This window comes from Madurella fahalii, assembly GCF_045866475.1.
Source record: "Madurella fahalii IFM 68171 DNA, scaffold_1, whole genome shotgun sequence".
Taxonomy (NCBI): domain Eukaryota; kingdom Fungi; phylum Ascomycota; class Sordariomycetes; order Sordariales; genus Madurella; species Madurella fahalii.
In genome coordinates, this window is record NW_027263971.1 from 3055201 (window position 1) to 3074302 (window position 19102).

Genomic DNA, 19102 nt, shown 5'->3' on the forward strand with positions numbered 1-19102 from the left:
ATGCGGAGATTAGTATGCTGCTTAGATTCCAGGTTAATCGGCGAACTGAGACACACGGATAATGTGCGACAAACCAGGGCACAACATCACGCGTGAGTATTGGCCAATGCGGCAATGACGGGGCAACAGCTCTACTGGACTAGCTCGACAGGGCGCCAGTGCGATAGGCAGGGGGAATCCAAACTCGCTGAGAATTTCAAGTCCCGTGGACAGACAAGACGGGGCCGGAGAATATCATCGAGAAGGAATTCGCTCGGAAATTGTAAGGAAATGAGAGATCGTCCTGGGAAATGATAAACCCAGTCACGCGCTCACCGGCCAAGGCAATAGAGGGAGCAGCGGTCATGGGGCTTGTTAGAAAACCAATGGGAACAGATCCCGATGACTTACTCCGACGAAGGGGGTCTTTGGTGCTGGTGAGAATCCGCTGAGAAAATGCTCCGTGGTGGGATGTATTTGGGGTGCGAGCAGCCCTGTCCGAGAATCGGGGAGCCAATCACAGTAGCATACAGTAAATGGTTGGGAATCCGGGGAAGCCCCCACGCGGTCGAGATAGGCTTTGAAGCATCTCACGTGAGGCAGGACTGATGCAAGGGCGCCCGGACTGAACAGCTTTCAACGTGAATTTCCAATGCTGGGCAGGTCTAGAACAGAGGGGACCGGCGCCGTCCCCGTCAGCATTGGGTTGCACTCTGGGAAAAAGTATCTGCCGCCTGCTTAAGCCTCCGGGTGCAAAATCGGGGCTCCTTCTCTGCATGTACACTACATGTACATACAGGTCCATTCCCCACCGACAACCGAACTGCTGGAATTCGGTGGGGTCCATCGCTGATGGCCAAGGACGGAGCGCCCAGCGCCTGTGTTACCCCAATGGCCTAGTGCCATGCACGTCGCCCTTGACCGCTGGAAGTCGAATTCGCCCCTGAACCACAGCGGGGTTGGATTTTCTCTGGGACAGGGTGACCAGGGGCAACGTACGAAACCTCAGCTTCGCCCGAACGTGGGGGTCAAGCCCAATGTCTCCAATGATACGCATTGGAGAATGTGACCCAAGACCGTGCAAGGCAGGGGATCTTCCCCGGCCTCGTGTCAATCTTCAACTGCCGTGCTTCGGTCCGCGACCGTCGGGCGTGTCGAGAACCGATTAGCTGATGCAAACTCACGGTTGACACATTGAATGCCTAGCGGCCGACATTATTACATGAGATTTTCGTCATGGGCTCGCTCTGAACTAGAGCCATGGCGTCAATGGCCATAGCCCTGCTCCGCCGGCATCCCAGATTCCATGCCTCCCGTTTTGCGCAACACGCCCAAAACACAAGAACGGACGCCACAAGAACAGGCGCCACCGGAACGGAGCGGGCCTGCAGGTGTTCCCGTGGTCATGGTTCACCGCCCGGCAGCATGCCACGCTACCCCCTAGATTGCCCTGGATTGCTGTGAGGGAGACGTTCCCCGGGCGCCCTCACTTGTGCACAGCCTGCACTTATTAGCTACGCGCGTCATGTCAGTCAGCGACCCCCACGCCATGTCAAGGCTTTTACTGTTTTTACTGCTTTTACTGGCCACCCAGTGGTTGACCGGTCCTAAGCAAGAGCCTCACTCGGTGTGACCGCCTTGTTTCTTTGTCCAGATTCCGCTCGTTCCTATAACTCCGCCTGGCCAGTCCTCTTTCCTTGCTTGCTGTCCACTCCATCCCTCTGTCCGATCCATTCCGACACATCACCCGACCCTTTTTGTGCCCCCAGAACTGGCTTGCTTCTTTCCTCCAACCTAAATACCCTAAGGCTGCCGTTCTTCAGTAATCTTCCCGACAAGCAGTCACATCTACTCTTGAATCCCCAATTTCTAAACAACCGTTCAACTTAACGAAGACACTTTTTTTACAATGGAGCTATCATCATCGTCATCGTCATCATCATCCTTCTCCGCCACCACCCACAACATGACCGGCACCAGTACCCCCATCACACCCACAAGCCATTCCCACCCCTCTCTCGATACCCCCCGCCCGCTTCCTAAAGGCGTCTACGTCCCCATGCTCGCCTTCTTCACCCCATCTTCCTCCTCTTCCTTCTCCCCGGCCTCAAACGAGATCGACATCCCGGCCACGCAGCGGCATACGGCGCGGCTGCTCGCGGCGGGGGTGGCCGGGCTGGTGGTGCACGGGTCGAACGGGGAGGCGGTGCACCTGTCGCGGCGGGAGCGGCGGGCGGCGATCGAGGCGGTGGCGGACGCGGTGCGGCACACGGCCGACGGGCACGCGCCGGTGCCCGTGGTGGCGGGCTGCTCGGCCGGGTCGGTGCGCGAGACGGTCGAGCTGTGCTGCGAGGCGCGCGACGCCGGCGCCACCCACGCCCTGGTCCTCCCGCCCGGCTACTACGGCGGCGGCATGCTGGGCCGCGACGGCGTCGTGCGCTACTTCCACGCCGTTGCCGACGCCAGCCCCCTTCCCCTGGTCGTCTACAACTTCCCCGCCGCCGCCAACGGCATGGACCTCGACTCGGACGCCATCCTCCAGGTCGCCACCCACCCCCGCGTCGTCGGCGTCAAGCTGACGTGTGGGAACACCGGGAAGCTGGCCAGGCTCGCGGCGGATGTGCCGAAGCTGCCTGGGAGGAGGGAAGGGGATTTCCTGGTTGCCGGGGGCAGCGCGGATTTCATTCTCCAGGGGCTGATTGTCGGCGCGCAGGGGACGATTAGTGGGTTCGCGAACCTCGCGCCGAGGGCGTGCGTGAGGATATGTGAGCTGTTTGAGCAAGGCCGTCTACAGGAGGCGAGGGAGTTGCAGCAGGAGGTTGCGAGGGCGGATTGGCTGGCTATTCGCTATGGCTTTGTGGGTGTCAAGGCTGCGATGCCATTCTTCCATGGCCCGGGCGAGGTGTCTTGCACCGAGCCGAGGCTGCCGTTCAAGCGGTTGGAGGAGGGCTCCGAGGCGGTGAGGGAGATACAGCAAGGGATGGCGGGTGTATTAGCTATTGAACAGAGATTAGCGGCTGAGGCGGGTGGCAAGTGAAGAGGGGACGTACGGTGGAAGGCCTAGAGTGTCGGTGTAACTTGTATCAGGTATCGGATGTGGACGGCAAAAGTTGGCTGATATCCTTCTCGTAGGCGACCAGGTCATGTTTTGGTATTCTGATTTAATTAGACGGTTCTTCCCAGTGGAAGAAGTGTGTATCCATAGGCAGTACTGCTAGACAGCACTAGACAGCGCAAGCACCGAATCGCAGTGAGTGTCTTAGATGGACGGTGTATTTAACGGTTATGCTGCTGTCTTGTAGATCTCGTCATTCAAAAGGCTTTCTATTCAACACTTACGTTCACAGTTCATGTCACACCGCCAGAACTTGAGGGTGGATTCATTTTAAGGGCGAGGTTACACCCAACTGCAGCCTCACGAACCCCCACGCCCATTTGCATATGTACAGCCCGATCATCCCATGCAGTAAGCTGTCGTTACACCACGCTCTGAACACGGGACGCTTCCCGCGTCCCGCGCTGTGTGCTAGTCGGGTGGAGTCACCCTGAGGCCCTCCCCACGGCGGTATCACAGTGCGCAACTCGAGGCATTTAAGCAAATGTCATGGAAACACATTAGACTGTAGACTTCCATGTTTGAAAGTAGACCTGTAGCTCTCCGTAGACAACACCCAATAATTAAACTACTATATCATAAGAATAGGTTAAGAACAAGCCCAAAGGGAAAGGGCGAAAACGTGCGGTAATTATACATCAAATCAAGTTTCGAACCAAGACATAACCATGGTACTTGGGGTAGCTGGCTAATGCTCCTACCCAGTGCTGTTGGGTCACAGCATCAGCGGGCCAGCCACCACTGCGCCATTTACAAGATGTGATCTCTGCAAGACTGAGGCACGCCTCCTATACAACTCGGTCCACGTGCGCCGTACTCAAATTCAGCTTCTTTTTACTGCCAGCGTATGGCTCTTTTCTGGTGAGAGCATGAATGACAGATTGTTGTGCGCTGAAACAAACACAGTCTGGTTGCATTCTCTGTAGGGGACCATGAGCTACGTATTCCACCACAAGTAGGACCGATGGCAGCGTGTACTAGTACATGCCCGTTGGATAGGACGTTTCAGCCCGGGCATAGCACAGCGCGTCGGACTTGCGTCTCCGTTATAGGCACGAGAGCACCATTGTGTATTCATAAATATATTATTTCGCTGGGCCCTTGCGCCAGGATGGTATCTCTAGTGGTTTCTATCTCCCACATTGAATAATTGGAGTGGTAATGTTCATCCGACTGCCGTGCCAAAAATGATTGGCCATAATGAACAAGAACGTCCTGCAATGACTCCCTTTGCTTTGCAACCGAGAGGCTAATGTTTCTTCCGAAATACCGTGGGGGTCTCGTGTCACTGCGACGACTGGCGGTCAGGACTGTTGCATGCAACGAAGCAAACAGTACCTGAGGAAAGGGCTGTCCAACCCTGCTGAGCCCCCGCGCTTGTTCTCTCCGTTTGGTCGTCTTGTTGTACCACCCGCCCGTGTAGGGTGAACCACGCGGCAGAGACACCTGGTGCCATGTAAAACACGCCACGACACTCACTCCGGAATTTGCCCGCCAGCCTGCTCAGGCTCGCGGGAAGCTTTGGTTGTACCGCGCCAACTTGCCGTCAAATAACCGAAAGCTCGGTGACGGTGTCGCTCCGTTTGACGTAAACTCCCGCGCATTCTCCGTCACGAGAAACTTCTCATCCGGCCCTTCCGCGTCGCTGTTTCTACTCCCCGCATCCGGGCCCGCCTGTTCATCGATACCCGCTTCAAAGGCTTCGGCGACACTTGCGTACCGTGCCCCTGACAGGTACTGGTGTAGCGTCCTTTGGGACTTCTTTGGGGATTTCAACAAGCCCGCCTTTTTCTTCTTCTGATATCGTTTGATCAGGTTTTCATCCTGGACGTTCTCGTCTGGTTCCCAGGTAGGATTCTGATCCTCAGGCCAATCACCCTCCCAGAGCACAAGGTACTTGTGAACCTTGACACCATTTTCGAAAACCCACCGGTCATCGAGCAGATCCTTGACCTCCCACTCGTCTGCTGCGGGCTCTTCTTCCTCCTTAATCTCTTGTTTCCCCTTCTTGTTGCGCTTCTTGGGCTGCTTCTCCCGTGATGGCCCTGTCGGCGGCATCTTGGGCGCCTGCTTTTTGCCCTTCTGCTTCTTGCCCTTGTCCGCAGACGAGTATGGAATGGGCGTGGATTTTGCTGTCCTTGTAGGAGTCGAGAAGGCGGAGACCGGTTCTCTTGAGCTCCTTCCCGTCCCGCCGGCCATAGACCCTGCTGCAGGTGGTGATGCAAACGAGTTCAGCGGTCGTGACCGTTCTCGCAATTTTGTCAAATCAAGTTTTTGGACCGTCTCCGCTCCAATACCATTCGGTTTAGCGTGACCGTTTTGGCTCGGTGGATTGACGGATCGCTCGGCCTCGTTCGGTCGGCCGAAAGCTTGTGCCCAGACAGGATGTGTTCTCCTTGGACTGCATGCGCCGCTCGAGTCAAAGGCTGAGGGGGCAGCGACCGGGGTTAGGAAATTGGGATCTGTAGGAGTGACAGCGGGAAATGGATTCCGTGGTAGAGGCGCTGAGCTGCCAGCGCGAAAAGGTGTTGCTGCACCGGACGCTTCATAATGAAAGGCCAGCTGGTCCACCGATTCTGAGTCTTCCTCCATACCATCCCCGATCCCCATGCTCTCAGACTCAGCATCCCGTTGCAACTGCCGTTGAATGGCGGCGTCATCCGATTCTAAGTGGCTGGTCTCTCCCGTATCCTCCTCTTCCAACATCTGGCCCAACTTTCTCTTCTGTGGTGTTGACAAAGATGGGCCAGCGATTTGTTCGGCGAGCAGCAGAGCTTCGTCTGTCGGACTGACCATCGACGCCGTGGGAATAATCCCATCCGGGCGAATGTCCGTCTTCTTTGTACTCTTCCTTTTTACCGCCTTGCCTCCGAGCTTCTTCGCCACTCGCTCACTTGCCCTTTCCTCCTCTTTCTTTTCAGCATTGTTGTATTCCCAGTTCTCGAGCTCGCGCGGCGAGACATAATCCAACACTTTGTCGCACGGTATCAAGATTTTGACGGAAGGGAGGTCGGTAAAGCCGATGTGGTAGAAAATGAGGCGGCGGGAGGCCGCAGTGGTGTCTTTCTCTGTTGGAAGCACGAACTGGTTGATGATGTATGCCGTGGAGTCATGCGGGGGAGCTAACGAGATTCGAGGGGGAGGCGGTCCGGAACCTGGCACATATCTCCGGATGGAGGGGATGGGAATTTCGATCGTTGTCTTGCGACCCGTTGCGGCGTTTTTCGCCGCCATGCTGAGACTTGGGGATGGGATGGCTCGAGAGCGCGAGCCGGCGACGCGCTCCACGATGCGCCGCCAGTCCTAGCCTTAGCCAGAGAAAGAAAAAACGACAACGGCAGGTATGGGAAGGAAAGCCATCGATTCAGGCTCCAGATCGAGCCAAAGAGAGCATGTCTGCATGCCCTGTCGGCGGCACGCTAGAATGTCACCATTTTCTTGAATGTTCCATTGATGTCGATACAGCGCACTAGACTCCAAGTAGCCGTTGCCTGCTTTTGGTAGTTCGTAAATTAGCGGGTAAAAGACGGACCGTGATATAAAGCTAGGATATTAGTCATCAACCTCCATTTTAACTTGAAGGTACTAATTTAGAGAGTATTTATGGAAAATCAGTATTACGCTATTATATTAAAGATAAAATTGATTATAATTACCTGAAGGGAAAGGAATACTAAATCCCGTAAGCCCAGAATATATTCGGAATGCAATAGAAGTAGGGTGGGGATTATATTAGTGTATGGTACTTGTGGATGACAGGACTGCGCGATATGAGTGTAGTTCGAAGGAGATGTACATACACATAGAGGTGACGGTCAAAACGTCCTACACTATCGCCTGAAAACACAGCTTATGCAGCAGAACCTCAGTAGCTCTTCTCCGAACCTCTATCATAGATTCAGAGAATCTCCAAGCAACCTCCATGCCGCGTATTATCGGTTGCTGGGCTCACTTCGCCGGACAGACGAGAAGCCCCAAGACCCATGCCAGATCTCTTATCGCTTATCGCCAAGGTGTAGACCCACTTCAAAGCTCCACCGCCAGGGCTCGGCGCCTGAGGCTTGCAAAAACCCAAGCTCCAGCTCTCCACCACAGCTCTTCCAAGCATTCATTCCATCACCGCAACTGGGCCGAAGCAATTGACTTGCATAAGTTCACGTTGCCATCCGCCAAGAAGGCGTCCAACAACATCTCCACTCAGTTATCTTCTCAGAACCGCAGTTTACATACGACCAACCATCGATTCGCCAATTACACCTCTGAATTTTCGAGGAAACAGTTCGCAGCATCGCTGCCAAGATGCTCGCCTCGACAGCGACGACGATGCTACGTGCGGGCGCTGGCCGCTCCGCCGGTGCTCTCCAGCCCATTCTCCTCCGCAGCGCCGCCTGCCCGTACTCTGCCGGGCTGACCATGGCGTCCTTCTCGATGGCCTCCCCCGCGAAGCAACCTCACACAGCCTGCACTCGCCCACTTTCAACTGCTACAACCACCACTACCACCACCACCACCATTACCAAGCCCTCCGTCCTCATCAAGTTCCCCTCCCAACCTCCGCGCCGCAACTTCTCCACCAGCCCTCGCCCGGCCCGGCCAGCAGCCACGCGGGACGCGGAAGCGGACGCCAGCGCGGCGGCGGCAGCGGCCAAGGCGCAGGCGGCGGCGCAACCGGGGCAGACGGCGCTGGACTGGAACACGTTCTTCCAGCTGCGCAAGGCGCGGCGGCGGTGGCAGTCCGGGTTCAGCGTGGTCGGGGCGCTGGGGAGCGGGTTCGCGGGGGCGACGGTGCTGAGCTCGGGCTTGGCCGACTCGGTGGTGGGCCAGATCCCGCTCGACCCGCTCATCACGCTGGGGCTCATGACGCTGAGCTGCGCGGCGCTGGGCTGGCTCGTCGGCCCCAGCCTCGGCTCGGCCGTCTTCAACGTGCTCAAGAGCAAGTACAAGGGCCCCATGGCGGCCAAGGAGAGCGAGTTCTTTGCCAGGATCAAGAAGCATCGGGTTGACCCCAGCGCGAGTTCGGTGCGGAATCCTGGTGAGTTTTTCTCTTTCTTTTTTCCTTTTTTTTTTCTTTTCTTTTTTTTCTTGACTTCATTGTCACGCTCGTTTTAGGGTGGAATACTGACGTTAGCCCTAGTGCCCGACTTTTACGGCGAAAAGATCTCGAGTGTGGCCGGATACCGGCAATGGCTGAGGGATCAGAGAGCGTTCAACAAGAAGCGGACAGGCTCTTTCATATGAAGCAACAAGAAGAAATGGGACTTGGTTGTATCGATAAGCGAGTTGGAAGGGGCTATGTAAGGGACGGTTCAAAGTATGCCTGGGTATGAATGTGTTGACCGTCAGTTATTTTCTATTCTATGGTATCCAGGGGCTTCTCCATGTAACATAGTCGGCGGGAAATCTCCGGAGCGGCTAATGAAAGTCTCCTCTTGACACACCCCATGTTCGTCTACCAGAGCCTCCGTCTACCAAGAGTACGCGGTAAAGCACTTCTCAGTACCGCCAACCCTCAGCTCTTTGACGTAAATTCGTCAGATGAACTGAAAGTTGGGATCTACTTCGTCCTTCCAAGCCTTCATGCCGCCAATGATATCCACGATTCTCCTCTTCCCACCGTTGTCCATCCCGAGCTCCTTGAGCTTCTCCACTGCCTCCTGCGAGTCCAAGCCCGTACGGCAGACTACAAAGATCGGGGTATCAGAGCCAGCCTTTGCGGGAGCCAAAATCTCGTCAGCAGAGGAGTTGTCTCGTTTGATGGCAGCCGCCTTCATGAGCAGCTTTCCAAACGGGACGTTGACAGCACCGTCGATGCTGCCAAAGGAGAAGTGCTCCTTCTCTCTGGTGTCGACAAGGATATGTTCTCGCAGCTCACCCTTTTCTCTCGCCTCATAATACGCGGCCGCCGTGATACGCTCGTCCGGCGGCAGGTTGCAACTCGGTGTTGCGATGCCACAGAATTGCTCATAATTGGGATTCCCGGCTTTGATGCCCTCGAGGGTCAAAGTCGAGTTCTCGCCGCAGGCAAAGCAATTCTTCTTGCGGCTGCCCATCTTAGGCGTCCTAAAGGAAAGGTTCCCCAGCGCGCTCTCAAGCTCATACGTGTACATTAGGAGGGTGGGTTGTTGGAGGTTCCTTTCCGGCGCATCTCCGGGATCCCGAGGCGGGACGTGGAGCCCTGAAGCAAGGATTTTGATGGCCTCTCCTGCTTGTGCCACACCCATTAAGCCTACCACCGGGCCCATGATGCCAGCCTCGCCGCAAGACATCATGGAGCTAGGCGATGGCGGCTTCTTGAAGCAGCACCTGTAGCAAGGGGCGTATTTCCCGTCTACCAATCCTTGCGGGGTGGGTGGGCAGTTCAGCACGATCAGCTGGCCAGACTTCTGGATCGCCGCGGCCGAGACGAGAGGCTTGCACAGCAGCACGCATACGTCTGAGATGAGGTATCGCGTCATTGGATTGTCGGTGCAGTCCATGACGAGGTCATACTGTGAGATGATGTCTGCTGCGTTTTGCGGACTGATGCGGAAGGGGTAGGGGATGTAGGTGGGAAGAGGATTCAAATCCTTGAGGTGCGTGATGAGGCTGTCCACTTTCTTCATGCCAATACGCGAAGTGGCGTGGCCTACCTGACGGTGCAGGTTGGACATCTCGACGACATCGCCGTCGACAATCCCAATGGTCCCCACTCCCGCACCCGCTACGTACTGAGCCGCGGGACAGCCGAGACCCCCGGCGCCAATGATGAGCAGTCGCGAATTGATCAGACGGAGTTGCTCTGTTACACGTCAGTTGGACCGGATCGCCAGATCAAGTGTGACTGGGTGTCTCACTCTCCTTCCCCATTCCGGGGACGATCATCTGCCGCGAATATCTATCAAACTCGTCGTCCGTGAGGCGCCGGGAGTTCCCATTTTGGGTGGGGTTGGCGGTAGCAGATGCTCCATTGATATGCGAGTGATCCATCGTATTGTCCTTCATGGCTTCATGACTTTCATGGTTGAGCAACGGGGCGCAGGGCAGAGTCAAATAGTGTGGGTGTCTGTTTATTGTATAACCCGGCACATTTCAGAGCCCTAGGTAACACGCCCCGATGAGGTGTAGCGTTGGCTGGGCCCAAGTTGCAACGATGAGTAATAGCTTTCAGGCGTTACAGACAATCTGCTTAGCTCAGATGGATGCCACGGCGGCTGGTGCCGTTTTCCGTTCTCGGCGAATCCGTGACGCCGGTTCCAGGTTGTTGGGCTGAGTTTTGAACGAAGAAGGTGGGTGCCCCTCCCCCACCATCACCGAGATCGAATCGGGACTTGGCAGCGGGAGGGCGCCGCTTTGTGGCCCCCTTGTCCCGAAGGCGGTCAGCACTTCTAGCCCCACGCCCACCAATGGCCCCACTAAAAAAGTCACAATTCCATCATCTCGCCGCCGTCGTCGCCCAGGGACGGGACTCGAAACGAATCACCCATCCCACCAATCTACGAACCTCAAACCTCCCTCCTACCAGTCCCATCACTCACTTCCCCAAGTTGACAGTCAGAATGGTTCGTCGATCCGGCCCCGCAACCCACCCCACAATCCCCGCGCGTAAAATATGCCTACCTAACCACCATCGGTTGTTGACCTCCAGGCCCCAATCGCCCCCGCCAAACCCAAGCCCTCCTCAGGCACAAGCGCCGGCACAGCATCAACAACAGCAAAAACAGCAGCAGCAGCGGGCGCAGGCAAGCGGCTGACGGCGAGGCAGAAGGCGCGGGCGCGGCTGGCCGACCCGCTCCTGCCGCGCAAGCTCCACCGCGAGAACAACGTCGTGGCCGACGGCTTCATCAACTCGAAGCGCGACAAGCGGCTGATCAAGCACTCGGCGTTTGTGTCGCGCATCACCAAGCCCAAGGCGTCGTCGTCGTCGGCCGCCACGCACCCGGGCAGGAAGCGGCGGCGTCCGTCCAAGAAGCTCGTCGCGACGCTCGAGTCGCTGGGGGACGCGCTGGACGACATCAAGGAGGCGATGGACGCGGCGGATGAGGAGGAGGCGGCGAAGGGTGGGATGGCGGTGACGGAGGGCAAGATCAGGCACAAGAGTCTCAAGTCGAGGCCGGGCGCGCTCCGGCGCAAGGAGAAGGTGGTGAGGGGGGAGATGGAGCGGTTTGGGCGGAGTCTGGCGCAGTTGAGCGGGATTTCGGGGGAGAATGCTTCTACGGGTGATGGTGGTGGTGGTGGTGGTGGTGGTGGTGGTGGTGATGCTGCTGTGGAGGGGAAAGAGATGGACACAGAGATGGCGGCTGCTGGGGGAGAGGGGGGCAAGAGAACACAGGCACAGCCGACATCATCGGCTACGTCGAATCGCTGGGCGGCGTTAAGGGGTTTCATCTCGGCGACCATGGAGCAGAACCCGGCTTTCTTAGGCAAGACGTGAAATGTTTATCAACAAAATACTTTGGATCAGTCTCAAGTGTGGCATAACTGCACCTGCAACTAGTGACCGGGAGAAAGTGGCCTTTTATTCATCATGCACAGAACGATCGTTATCCGTCGATTGGGTATCGTGTATTGAATCTAAGTTGCATCTGAACGTAAATGTGGAACATCCAGGACAAAGTGCCGCAGGCCTGGTGCGACTTATCTTCTATCCTCCATCCGTCATTAATAGCCTGTATCATATTCGATCCCGGTTGAAATCATCCAAAACCAGAAGGGGAAATCGTGACCAAAAGGGACAATCATGCCCGCCCAACGCCCAACTCCCACATGTTAAAAACGCCATGCTGAAGGCTCGTAAGCCGTTGGAAACCTTCTTTGTCCGCCTGTGGCTCGCCCAATGCTCTCAACCGAATACAACCGCAACGCCGCGTCACCCCAAGTACATAAATCGTTACGCGTCATACGAGGCAGCAGGTAGAGCATGCTACTCGATGCGGGGTGGAGTGTGCGACGACGCAAATGGACTCGCACTACGTCGCCGCTCGCCCTCCTTGCGTAGCGACTCGATGATCTTGAGCATTTCTTTCCGGCCGCCCCGGCTGTCGATCATCTTGCCGGCCATCGACATCGACACCTTCTCGCTCGAGTTGGCGTTGAGAAGGCGCTTGATGAGGAGGTGTCGCATCAGGATGCACACAAACACTCCGCAGTCGTTGCTGTTCTCCTGCTGGGGGCAGTCGTCCAGCTGGTGGAACCGGAGCGGGATGCCGAGCACCCGGCTCAGCCGGTCGGCGCATTTTTGTGCCTCGTAAAAGTTGGCGCCACCGAGCGAGTCGTAGTGGAAGGCCACCCTGTCAATAACCGACACAAGGAGGAGGGACCAGTGGGTACCGGCGTCGGCACGCTCTCGTTCCCGGCTGTCGTTAACGGGTAGGAAGATGTGCGTGACCTTGCGGAAGTCAGGCAGCGCACTGCCAATGCTCTTGACGTCGGCCGACTGCATCAAGAGGAATGTCATGCTCGGGCGGAGGAGCACGATGCGAGCCTGCGGATATTTGGGCAGAATCTCCCTCTCAAGCCATCTGCGACACGTGTTGATTAGACACAAGGACTGAATTTGGCTTGCGTCGGTTTCAGGAAGAGGGGGAGAGTGCACTAGAAGCGGAAAATGCTCTACACATACTCTTCCCAAAACGCAATATTCTGTGTGGTCGGTCAGTAACCCGATACGGCAAGGGGAAAGGAGAAGCATACGTTATCTGTGAGCCAATCGTGCTTCAGCGCGTTAATGTCGTCGCCCGTCACTTGGGATAAAGTCAGCCATTGGCGCCAATAGCAGGCTGACAGCAGGACTATTTGGGCCACGTACGGAGAATGTCGTGATCTGAAGTTAGGCAATTATTAGTCCATAAAGAATACATAGTGCGTAGTGCCAAACTTACATGATAGGTACGGCGCCGACGCTGACACACCAAGCTATTGATTGATCAGTCGATCCCTCCCGGTAAGCAGCCCACCCTCCGGTAACGTCTATTCAACGACTACCTCCCAACAGCTTTACAAAAGGGGGGACTGAAACGGACTGGGAGGAAAAGAAGAAAAAAAAAGAAAAGAAAAGAAAAGAAACAAAAATATTTGCTTACGCTATCTCCGAAGTGCCTGGCCATGCTCTGTCGGAAACGCATCTTCGTTGTCGGTGGTCGAACGGCACCGGCACGGGGAAGGATGGAGGTAGATAGCCGCCAATCGATTCGCTGATGGGTGGTCCGGGTAGGGCCGGTAGCGGATGTCGAGCGCTCAGAGGACGCGGAGGAGACAGCACGATGGAAAATGCGGCAGAGATGGAACAAAAGGTGTCGTGAGAGCCACCGGCAAGGCTCGTCGGGTCCGTCGGCTGAGGGGCGCAATCAACGTCGCTAGACTTTAAGGGGGAAACGGCGCTTTTCGACAGTTGTTAGCTTGCGCAATCCATGGCTCATGGGGCGGGCGATAATACAGGAGATTCTTTTAGTTGTATTGCGGCTGTGGATGCGTTGTCGACAGGGAAAACCGGTGGGCTTGCGGGGAAGACGATGTGTGGAAGACATGCAAAGGGGACCACGAGCGAGGCTTTCAAGGTCGCGGGAGTGGAGGCCCCGCAGTTTTTGAGTACACGCCCAGGCACAGATGTACTGCGCAGGTCGGTTACCATTGTGGCTGTGCGTCAACTTAAATGCCAGATTGTGGACCCGTCTTGGTTGAAAACTGAAATGCCTCTCCTTTACAGAGGCAATGGCTGGTAGCGATGTGAGCCTCAGACAATACGGAGTCGACTGATGAAATGTCGAAGATGCCCTACGGGGTCTATATCCAGAGCTCTGGCGGGCCATACACAACAGTTGACAAGTGCAATTGCTGAAGCCAACACCGAAGCCAATACCCAGGCCAACCCTAACAAAGCCGACGTCACCAGCGGGCTGCGCACCCCCTGGCGTGCAGAAGGCTAGGCCAGATCGGAGATGATTGCGCCCCCGGATGGCCGCGCCAAGCTTTCTCGGTAGTGGCCCATTTGGGTTGTGTGTGTGCTGGGCCGTGAGACGTCACATTCCCGTCGTGGGGCAAAATCCGGGCCTCGATTGGCCTGGGATGCTGTTGGCCTGCCTCTCGTCAGAATCGGCCGGGACCTGTCAGGACAGGAATGGCCCGATCCTGCCGTCGTGGTCTGCACTCTGTTTCTGACCGCGTGTCAATGCGCAGCGTTGCTTCGCTGGCGCTCTCACAAGGTTTTGCACTCCTAATTGCAACCGGCAAAGGACGCCGCGTCTTCCAGCCCAACATCACAGGCGGTGTAGGTTGGATGTGCGAGAAACCAGGCGCCGCTGCAGTGTTCAGGCTTTGCCAAAGCCTTGGGTCTTGGCGCGGTCACGCGGCTGCCAGGACTCAATCCATCATCAAGTCAGCCTCTGGTGTGCTCGAAAGCACAACTCACGTCTATCTTACGGCTCATGGGCACCAGACACTGGGTTGCTTTGCCGGTTGGCTGCACGGCCAATCAGCAACGAACCACGTTGTCCGCCCCGTCTTCACCCGTATAAGAGAAAGCTCGAGGCATATCCGAGTCCTGCACGGTAATATAGGCATTACGCTATTTGTGACTATGGCTAAGTAGCGATACCAAAGTCAAGGACGTTTTGCTCCGTCCGCCACCGTCGTAAGCAGTTTGTCGGCGGCATCCCGATGTCGGGCGAAAGAGTTCCACAATCCGGCGGCTGCAGCAATGCACACCCAACTCTGCACTACCAAGAACCTAAGTCAACTCAGACTTCTACCAACGGGCGGGTTCCCGTCGACAACTTTACTCCGTCGTGACTAAATCACGTGTCCTTGATAAGTCCAATAGTGAAATCTGGCTTGATAACAACTACTCGTGATAGCTACCTGTTGATTCGATTGGTCGTAGCCTCTAACCGCGAAGACGAGTCACCGGTACCGGTATCGACGCTATCATCTCGGTCTCTTTAACCTCTGCGCTTTGTGCACTAGTAGCAAGGTATATCATTGAGATTTGCCAGCCTTTCCCCGGGGGGTTCTAGTACGAACCTAAAAAGATTGCAACTAGGGCACTGTTCGCAATCAAAGGCCAGCTGAAAATCTTTAAAACTGTCCGTTCCAGGATGGACTCTCAGCAGATTGATCTGAGCCCATTCTTGTCTTCGGCTCCCTTGTCTGCTACTTATTTACAAATGGACCGTTTGAATCTGGCCAGCGTTTCCAACCGGCGAAGTCAAACCCAACCCCGATATCTTGGTACCTCCCGGTGGCCAGTAGTTGATTAGATGTGTAGTGATTTTTCACATGTCTAGCGTGTAAGTAATCGACAACCATGTTTCAGCCATCTTGTAAACCTTCCTGTTCGCGCACAGGCGCTCTAGTTCCTGAGCAACCTGAACAAGGTTGGCATTCTTACACGCTAGCGCGAAACAAGCGGGCTGGACACATTGGGCTTGACTCTTTCAGAGACCTGGCAATAATAGCGCCCTGTAGTGAAGTTAATGCCGTAGGCCTTAGTGGTTTAAATGTCGCGGTCTGCCTCAGCCGATCGGTGCCTCCATCCGTCTCAACCATTTCCACATCTGAACTGTCCTTGGAAACATCCTCAAACCTCTTCGACAGATCCCAGGCCAACCCCAGCTTAAGAACAGTCCAAAGCGACAACACGGGTCATAAGTTCCCTTCATTCTCGGAAACTTAAACTTCTTTTCTTCATCACCGCACCGGAACCATGGTCTCTCGCGCCGTCCGCCGCCAGTTCTCGCGGACCCTAAGTTTCCGCCCATCAGTCACAAGCTCCGCCAACATCGGGAAGGCGGCCGAGGCCGAACTAAAGCCGGTCACACCGGAGCCCTTTACCATTCCGAAGGCGGTACAGGCGCCCGTCTACCACTTGCCCATCGTCCCAGACGGCAAACGTACAATGGATGAGGTGCTCACCCCGTCGGTGCTGGCTAAACTGCGCACCACGCGGCCGGCCGCCGCGGGGCCGCTTCTGGTCCACCTTCCGGTTGCCGAGGCCCTGCACAACGCACAGGCGTCGCGGACGGCCGAGCAAATCACCGAGGTGCCACCGCTCTCCGTCCTGAGCAAGCTGCGCACGCAGGGACAGGAGGGCTCCACCACCCCCAAGAAGAACGGCGATGACGCCGGCGCCGGCGCCGCCAGCAAGACCGATGGCGCTGCGGACATCACCGAGTCCGGCAACAACGGCGGATCCGACGACGGTGAACAGCTACGCCCTGGGCCGGGCTCGCCGCCCCAGATGCCCCAGTCCCTGCCGTTGTTCCTCGGGGGCGGCCCCTTCTACTGAGCCAGCGGCCCATCATCCGCTCGACGCTAATTAACCTCAACCTGGTAACATAGATCACACAAACCAATACACCATACAGAACTGCGTAAGATTACCTAGTTGAATGCCAATTTGCATAAAAAATCATTGACCGTGGAGACAACGACGAGAAGAGCTGCGGTTCATCTACAGATGGTATTCCTTGAGAGTAATATGAAAATGCAATCTCTCTCAGCGGCTTGGGATTTTGTTCACCGGGATGCCATGGCCAGCAGCAGTAATACAGCGGTCGTTTCGGCAACCCAGGCGAGCCTTCGAGCTCGCAATACTTGAGCTCTCAGCAATCAAATTGATACAATTTTCTTCAGAAAACCGAACTTGAGCTCGGTGAATAATGACCAGTCATTTCCGTGCATTTGATATCCCTTTATTACCCGCGCTACGCTAGTATCAGGTAAGCAGGCTTCGAGCTTCATGTATTCTCCGGATAAACTGCGCATCACATGAAGCCGCGCGCCCAAGCGGCGCTAGCTCTAATGGCCGGCAAACGGACGCTCGCCTGAGCGTGATGGTGGATGGAAGCTAAGCTTGTATGGCATATATAGCAACAGTTTCATCAATTGGCCCATTCTGAACTTAGCCGCTGCTTTCCCTGTCGTCCATGTCGGTATTGATGGAAACAACATCAATCAGATGGCCATCGTTATCTTGAGCGACCTGATCAATGCCTTTATCGTTGCCATGACCCTGCAATGCGTTGATGATGCCGTCCAAGAACGCTTCCAGCGCCTCATCAGCCGTTCTGTTGGGTGGGCATGGCTTGTCAGTACGAGCTCTGCTCCGAATCTCCTTGCTGCTTCCACCATGAAGACATCGTGTGATAAATATATCAACCTCCGAGTTCACCTCCTGATATGCCTCGCGCGTTTGATCATGTGGCTGGCGAATTTTGTCACACAACTTCCGCCGGTAGGCCTCCATGAGACTGTCAACGTCCCCATCAACCTTCTCTGACGCGCTTGCGGCATCAGTATTATGAGCTTCCAGGTCCGGTTGACGTCTGTCTAGCATGTGATTGCTCAATTTCGTTTGGCCCAAGCGAGCAACTGTATCCAGCTTTTGGATGAGAGTTGGGCGTTGGAGTGCGGCCGCCGTTTTGGTCACATCCATATCTTGAAGGCAAGCGACGAGAGCTTTCATCTCCTGTCCCGCCCCCGTAAAAACAGAGCATGTGGCACTGGAAGCCGTCCGAAGGGCTGTCACTGTGTCACTTTTTTCCTGGTTATGGCGTGCATGAAGATTTGCAAGCAAACTCAGTGCGTTCTCCTCGTAGTCATTGACAATGTCTCGGACCATTTCTTCTCTTGGTTTCAGACAATGATGCAACAGCTTAAGAGTGATATTAGCGGCCAGCTGCACGAAATGCTCGGAAGCGTTGCACCCACAGTGACAATTCGATGCAGAACCGCAGGTGGTGAGTCATCCGTCACAGATTGCTCCCACGCACCAGTAGAGCTCAGGCTTTTGGCTTCTGGACTAGACTGTGAGCCAGGGACTTGAGAACACGAGACACGCTCCCCTTGTTCATCAGAGAAAGAGTTGGGTCCAGAATCTTGGTTAGGGCATCTCATAGCCCGTTTCCGCAGAGACATCACAGCGTCTGGTAGAATACCTGGCCGGGATGCCCCTCGGGCAACGAGAGATGGGCGTGGTATGTGATCCATAACATGCAGGGTAGGCCATCCAATCTGGGGGCTGATTGCCTGCTCATTCGTTATTTCAGTGTCCGGGCCATCGCTTGCGTCTGTGCATTGTTTGTCTTGCTTCACGAACAAGGATGGAGCTTGTCGTTGTACACCCTGGGCCTGTTCGGTTTTGCTAGGCAATATGAAGGTATTCGTGCTGGCTAGTTTTACCGGAAGAAACGGCTTGTTCCCCCGTGGCGTCAGTGGTGAAGTTGCTGGCACATTCGAAACACTGGACTCTTTTGGAACTTCAGGGGTGTCAAAGGCTAATGCCGGAAAGCGCGCCTGCAATCCTGGGCTGGGCCATGGTTGGGTCATGGTGGACGTGTTCTTGTAACAATGACGGTCTGAATTATTGCCTGGCTGGCAATCTCGGTCTGCATCCTCGGCCATGTGGCCATGTTCTTTTTCAGTCTGGATGTAAGCTTTTTGAACTAGAGAACCGGCGGGCTTCTTCGACATCTGTGAGGTGTGACTCTTTTCACTGGGCGAATTGACGTCGGTATTTCTAAGCCGAGCGCTCTCGGCTGAGGGAAGAAGCCTTTTCAGTGGTGGGCTCTCCGTTAGCGGCTTCGGAGGTTTACTCTGTCGTTCACTGTCCGTAGAGTCGCTAAGTTCGAAGACGTCCTCATCATGTCTCGACCGGTTTGCGTTGGTACGTGTCAGAGCCACATCGACAGCTCTTGGGAGAGATTTGTTTTGCCCGGTTCGGGCTTTGCTTGCAGCCGTAGGAGCTGTCGACTTGTTTCTTGACCGTGGCTGCCGACGGAGTTGGGGGGCGCTCGGGTGGACTGGCGATGCTGCGGTCGCTGTGTCTTGGTTCCGAGAGCCCCGGTTGCCTGCCCTTTTCCCACGATTGATCCTTGGTTCCTTGCAGGGTGTTGGAGAGAGAACTTTGGAGTGCATGCCGGACTGTGAATTTTTCCTTGCATCCAAGACCCCGGCCCTCGGGCTTTCGACTAGGTCGAGATCGACGAAGTCACTGGCACCGAAAGCTGGAGCCGGTATTCGCGGACTGGCCCGACT

The 19102-nt window shown here is 55.7% G+C and overlaps 7 protein-coding genes across 7 annotated transcripts; 4 read left to right on the forward strand and 3 right to left on the reverse strand.

The window, feature by feature from the left end:
• Nucleotides 1-1945: 1945 nt before the first annotated feature.
• On the forward strand, nucleotides 1946-3016 carry MFIFM68171_00945 (Dihydrodipicolinate synthase; the record flags this gene model as incomplete). The annotated part of the gene is made up of 1 exon (XM_071056367.1): nucleotides 1946-3016. One exon carries the CDS (start codon nucleotides 1946-1948, stop codon nucleotides 3014-3016), a length of 1071 nt encoding a protein of 356 aa, XP_070912468.1.
• A 1581-nt stretch (nucleotides 3017-4597) lies between these two features.
• Nucleotides 4598-6328, reverse strand: MFIFM68171_00946 (Chromodomain protein-2; the record flags this gene model as incomplete). The annotated part of the gene is made up of 1 exon (XM_071056368.1): nucleotides 4598-6328. One exon carries the CDS (start codon nucleotides 6326-6328, stop codon nucleotides 4598-4600), a length of 1731 nt encoding a protein of 576 aa, XP_070912469.1.
• Nucleotides 6329-7393: 1065 nt separating this feature from the next.
• PAM17 (TIM23 complex component) lies at nucleotides 7394-8332 on the forward strand (the record flags this gene model as incomplete). Its single annotated transcript, XM_071056369.1, has 2 exons — nucleotides 7394-8126; nucleotides 8229-8332. 2 exons carry the CDS (start codon nucleotides 7394-7396, stop codon nucleotides 8330-8332), a joined length of 837 nt encoding a protein of 278 aa, XP_070912470.1.
• A 293-nt stretch (nucleotides 8333-8625) lies between these two features.
• On the reverse strand, nucleotides 8626-10075 carry MFIFM68171_00948 (Adenylyltransferase and sulfurtransferase uba4; the record flags this gene model as incomplete). Its single annotated transcript, XM_071056370.1, has 2 exons — nucleotides 8626-9872; nucleotides 9928-10075. 2 exons carry the CDS (start codon nucleotides 10073-10075, stop codon nucleotides 8626-8628), a joined length of 1395 nt encoding a protein of 464 aa, XP_070912471.1.
• Nucleotides 10076-10476: 401 nt separating this feature from the next.
• MFIFM68171_00949 (Ribosome biogenesis protein SLX9) lies at nucleotides 10477-11504 on the forward strand (the record flags this gene model as incomplete). The annotated part of the gene is made up of 2 exons (XM_071056371.1): nucleotides 10477-10632; nucleotides 10719-11504. The coding sequence occupies 2 exons, from the start codon at nucleotides 10477-10479 to the stop codon at nucleotides 11502-11504; spliced, it is 942 nt and encodes a 313-aa protein (XP_070912472.1).
• Nucleotides 11505-11993: 489 nt separating this feature from the next.
• On the reverse strand, nucleotides 11994-13194 carry MFIFM68171_00950 (Ubiquitin-like protease family profile domain-containing protein; the record flags this gene model as incomplete). Its single annotated transcript, XM_071056372.1, has 6 exons — nucleotides 11994-12591; nucleotides 12693-12712; nucleotides 12764-12813; nucleotides 12879-12893; nucleotides 12952-12985; nucleotides 13153-13194. The coding sequence occupies 6 exons, from the start codon at nucleotides 13192-13194 to the stop codon at nucleotides 11994-11996; spliced, it is 759 nt and encodes a 252-aa protein (XP_070912473.1).
• Nucleotides 13195-15770: 2576 nt separating this feature from the next.
• MFIFM68171_00951 (uncharacterized protein) lies at nucleotides 15771-16352 on the forward strand (the record flags this gene model as incomplete). The annotated part of the gene is made up of 1 exon (XM_071056373.1): nucleotides 15771-16352. One exon carries the CDS (start codon nucleotides 15771-15773, stop codon nucleotides 16350-16352), a length of 582 nt encoding a protein of 193 aa, XP_070912474.1.
• Between the last annotated feature and the right edge of the window lie 2750 nt (nucleotides 16353-19102).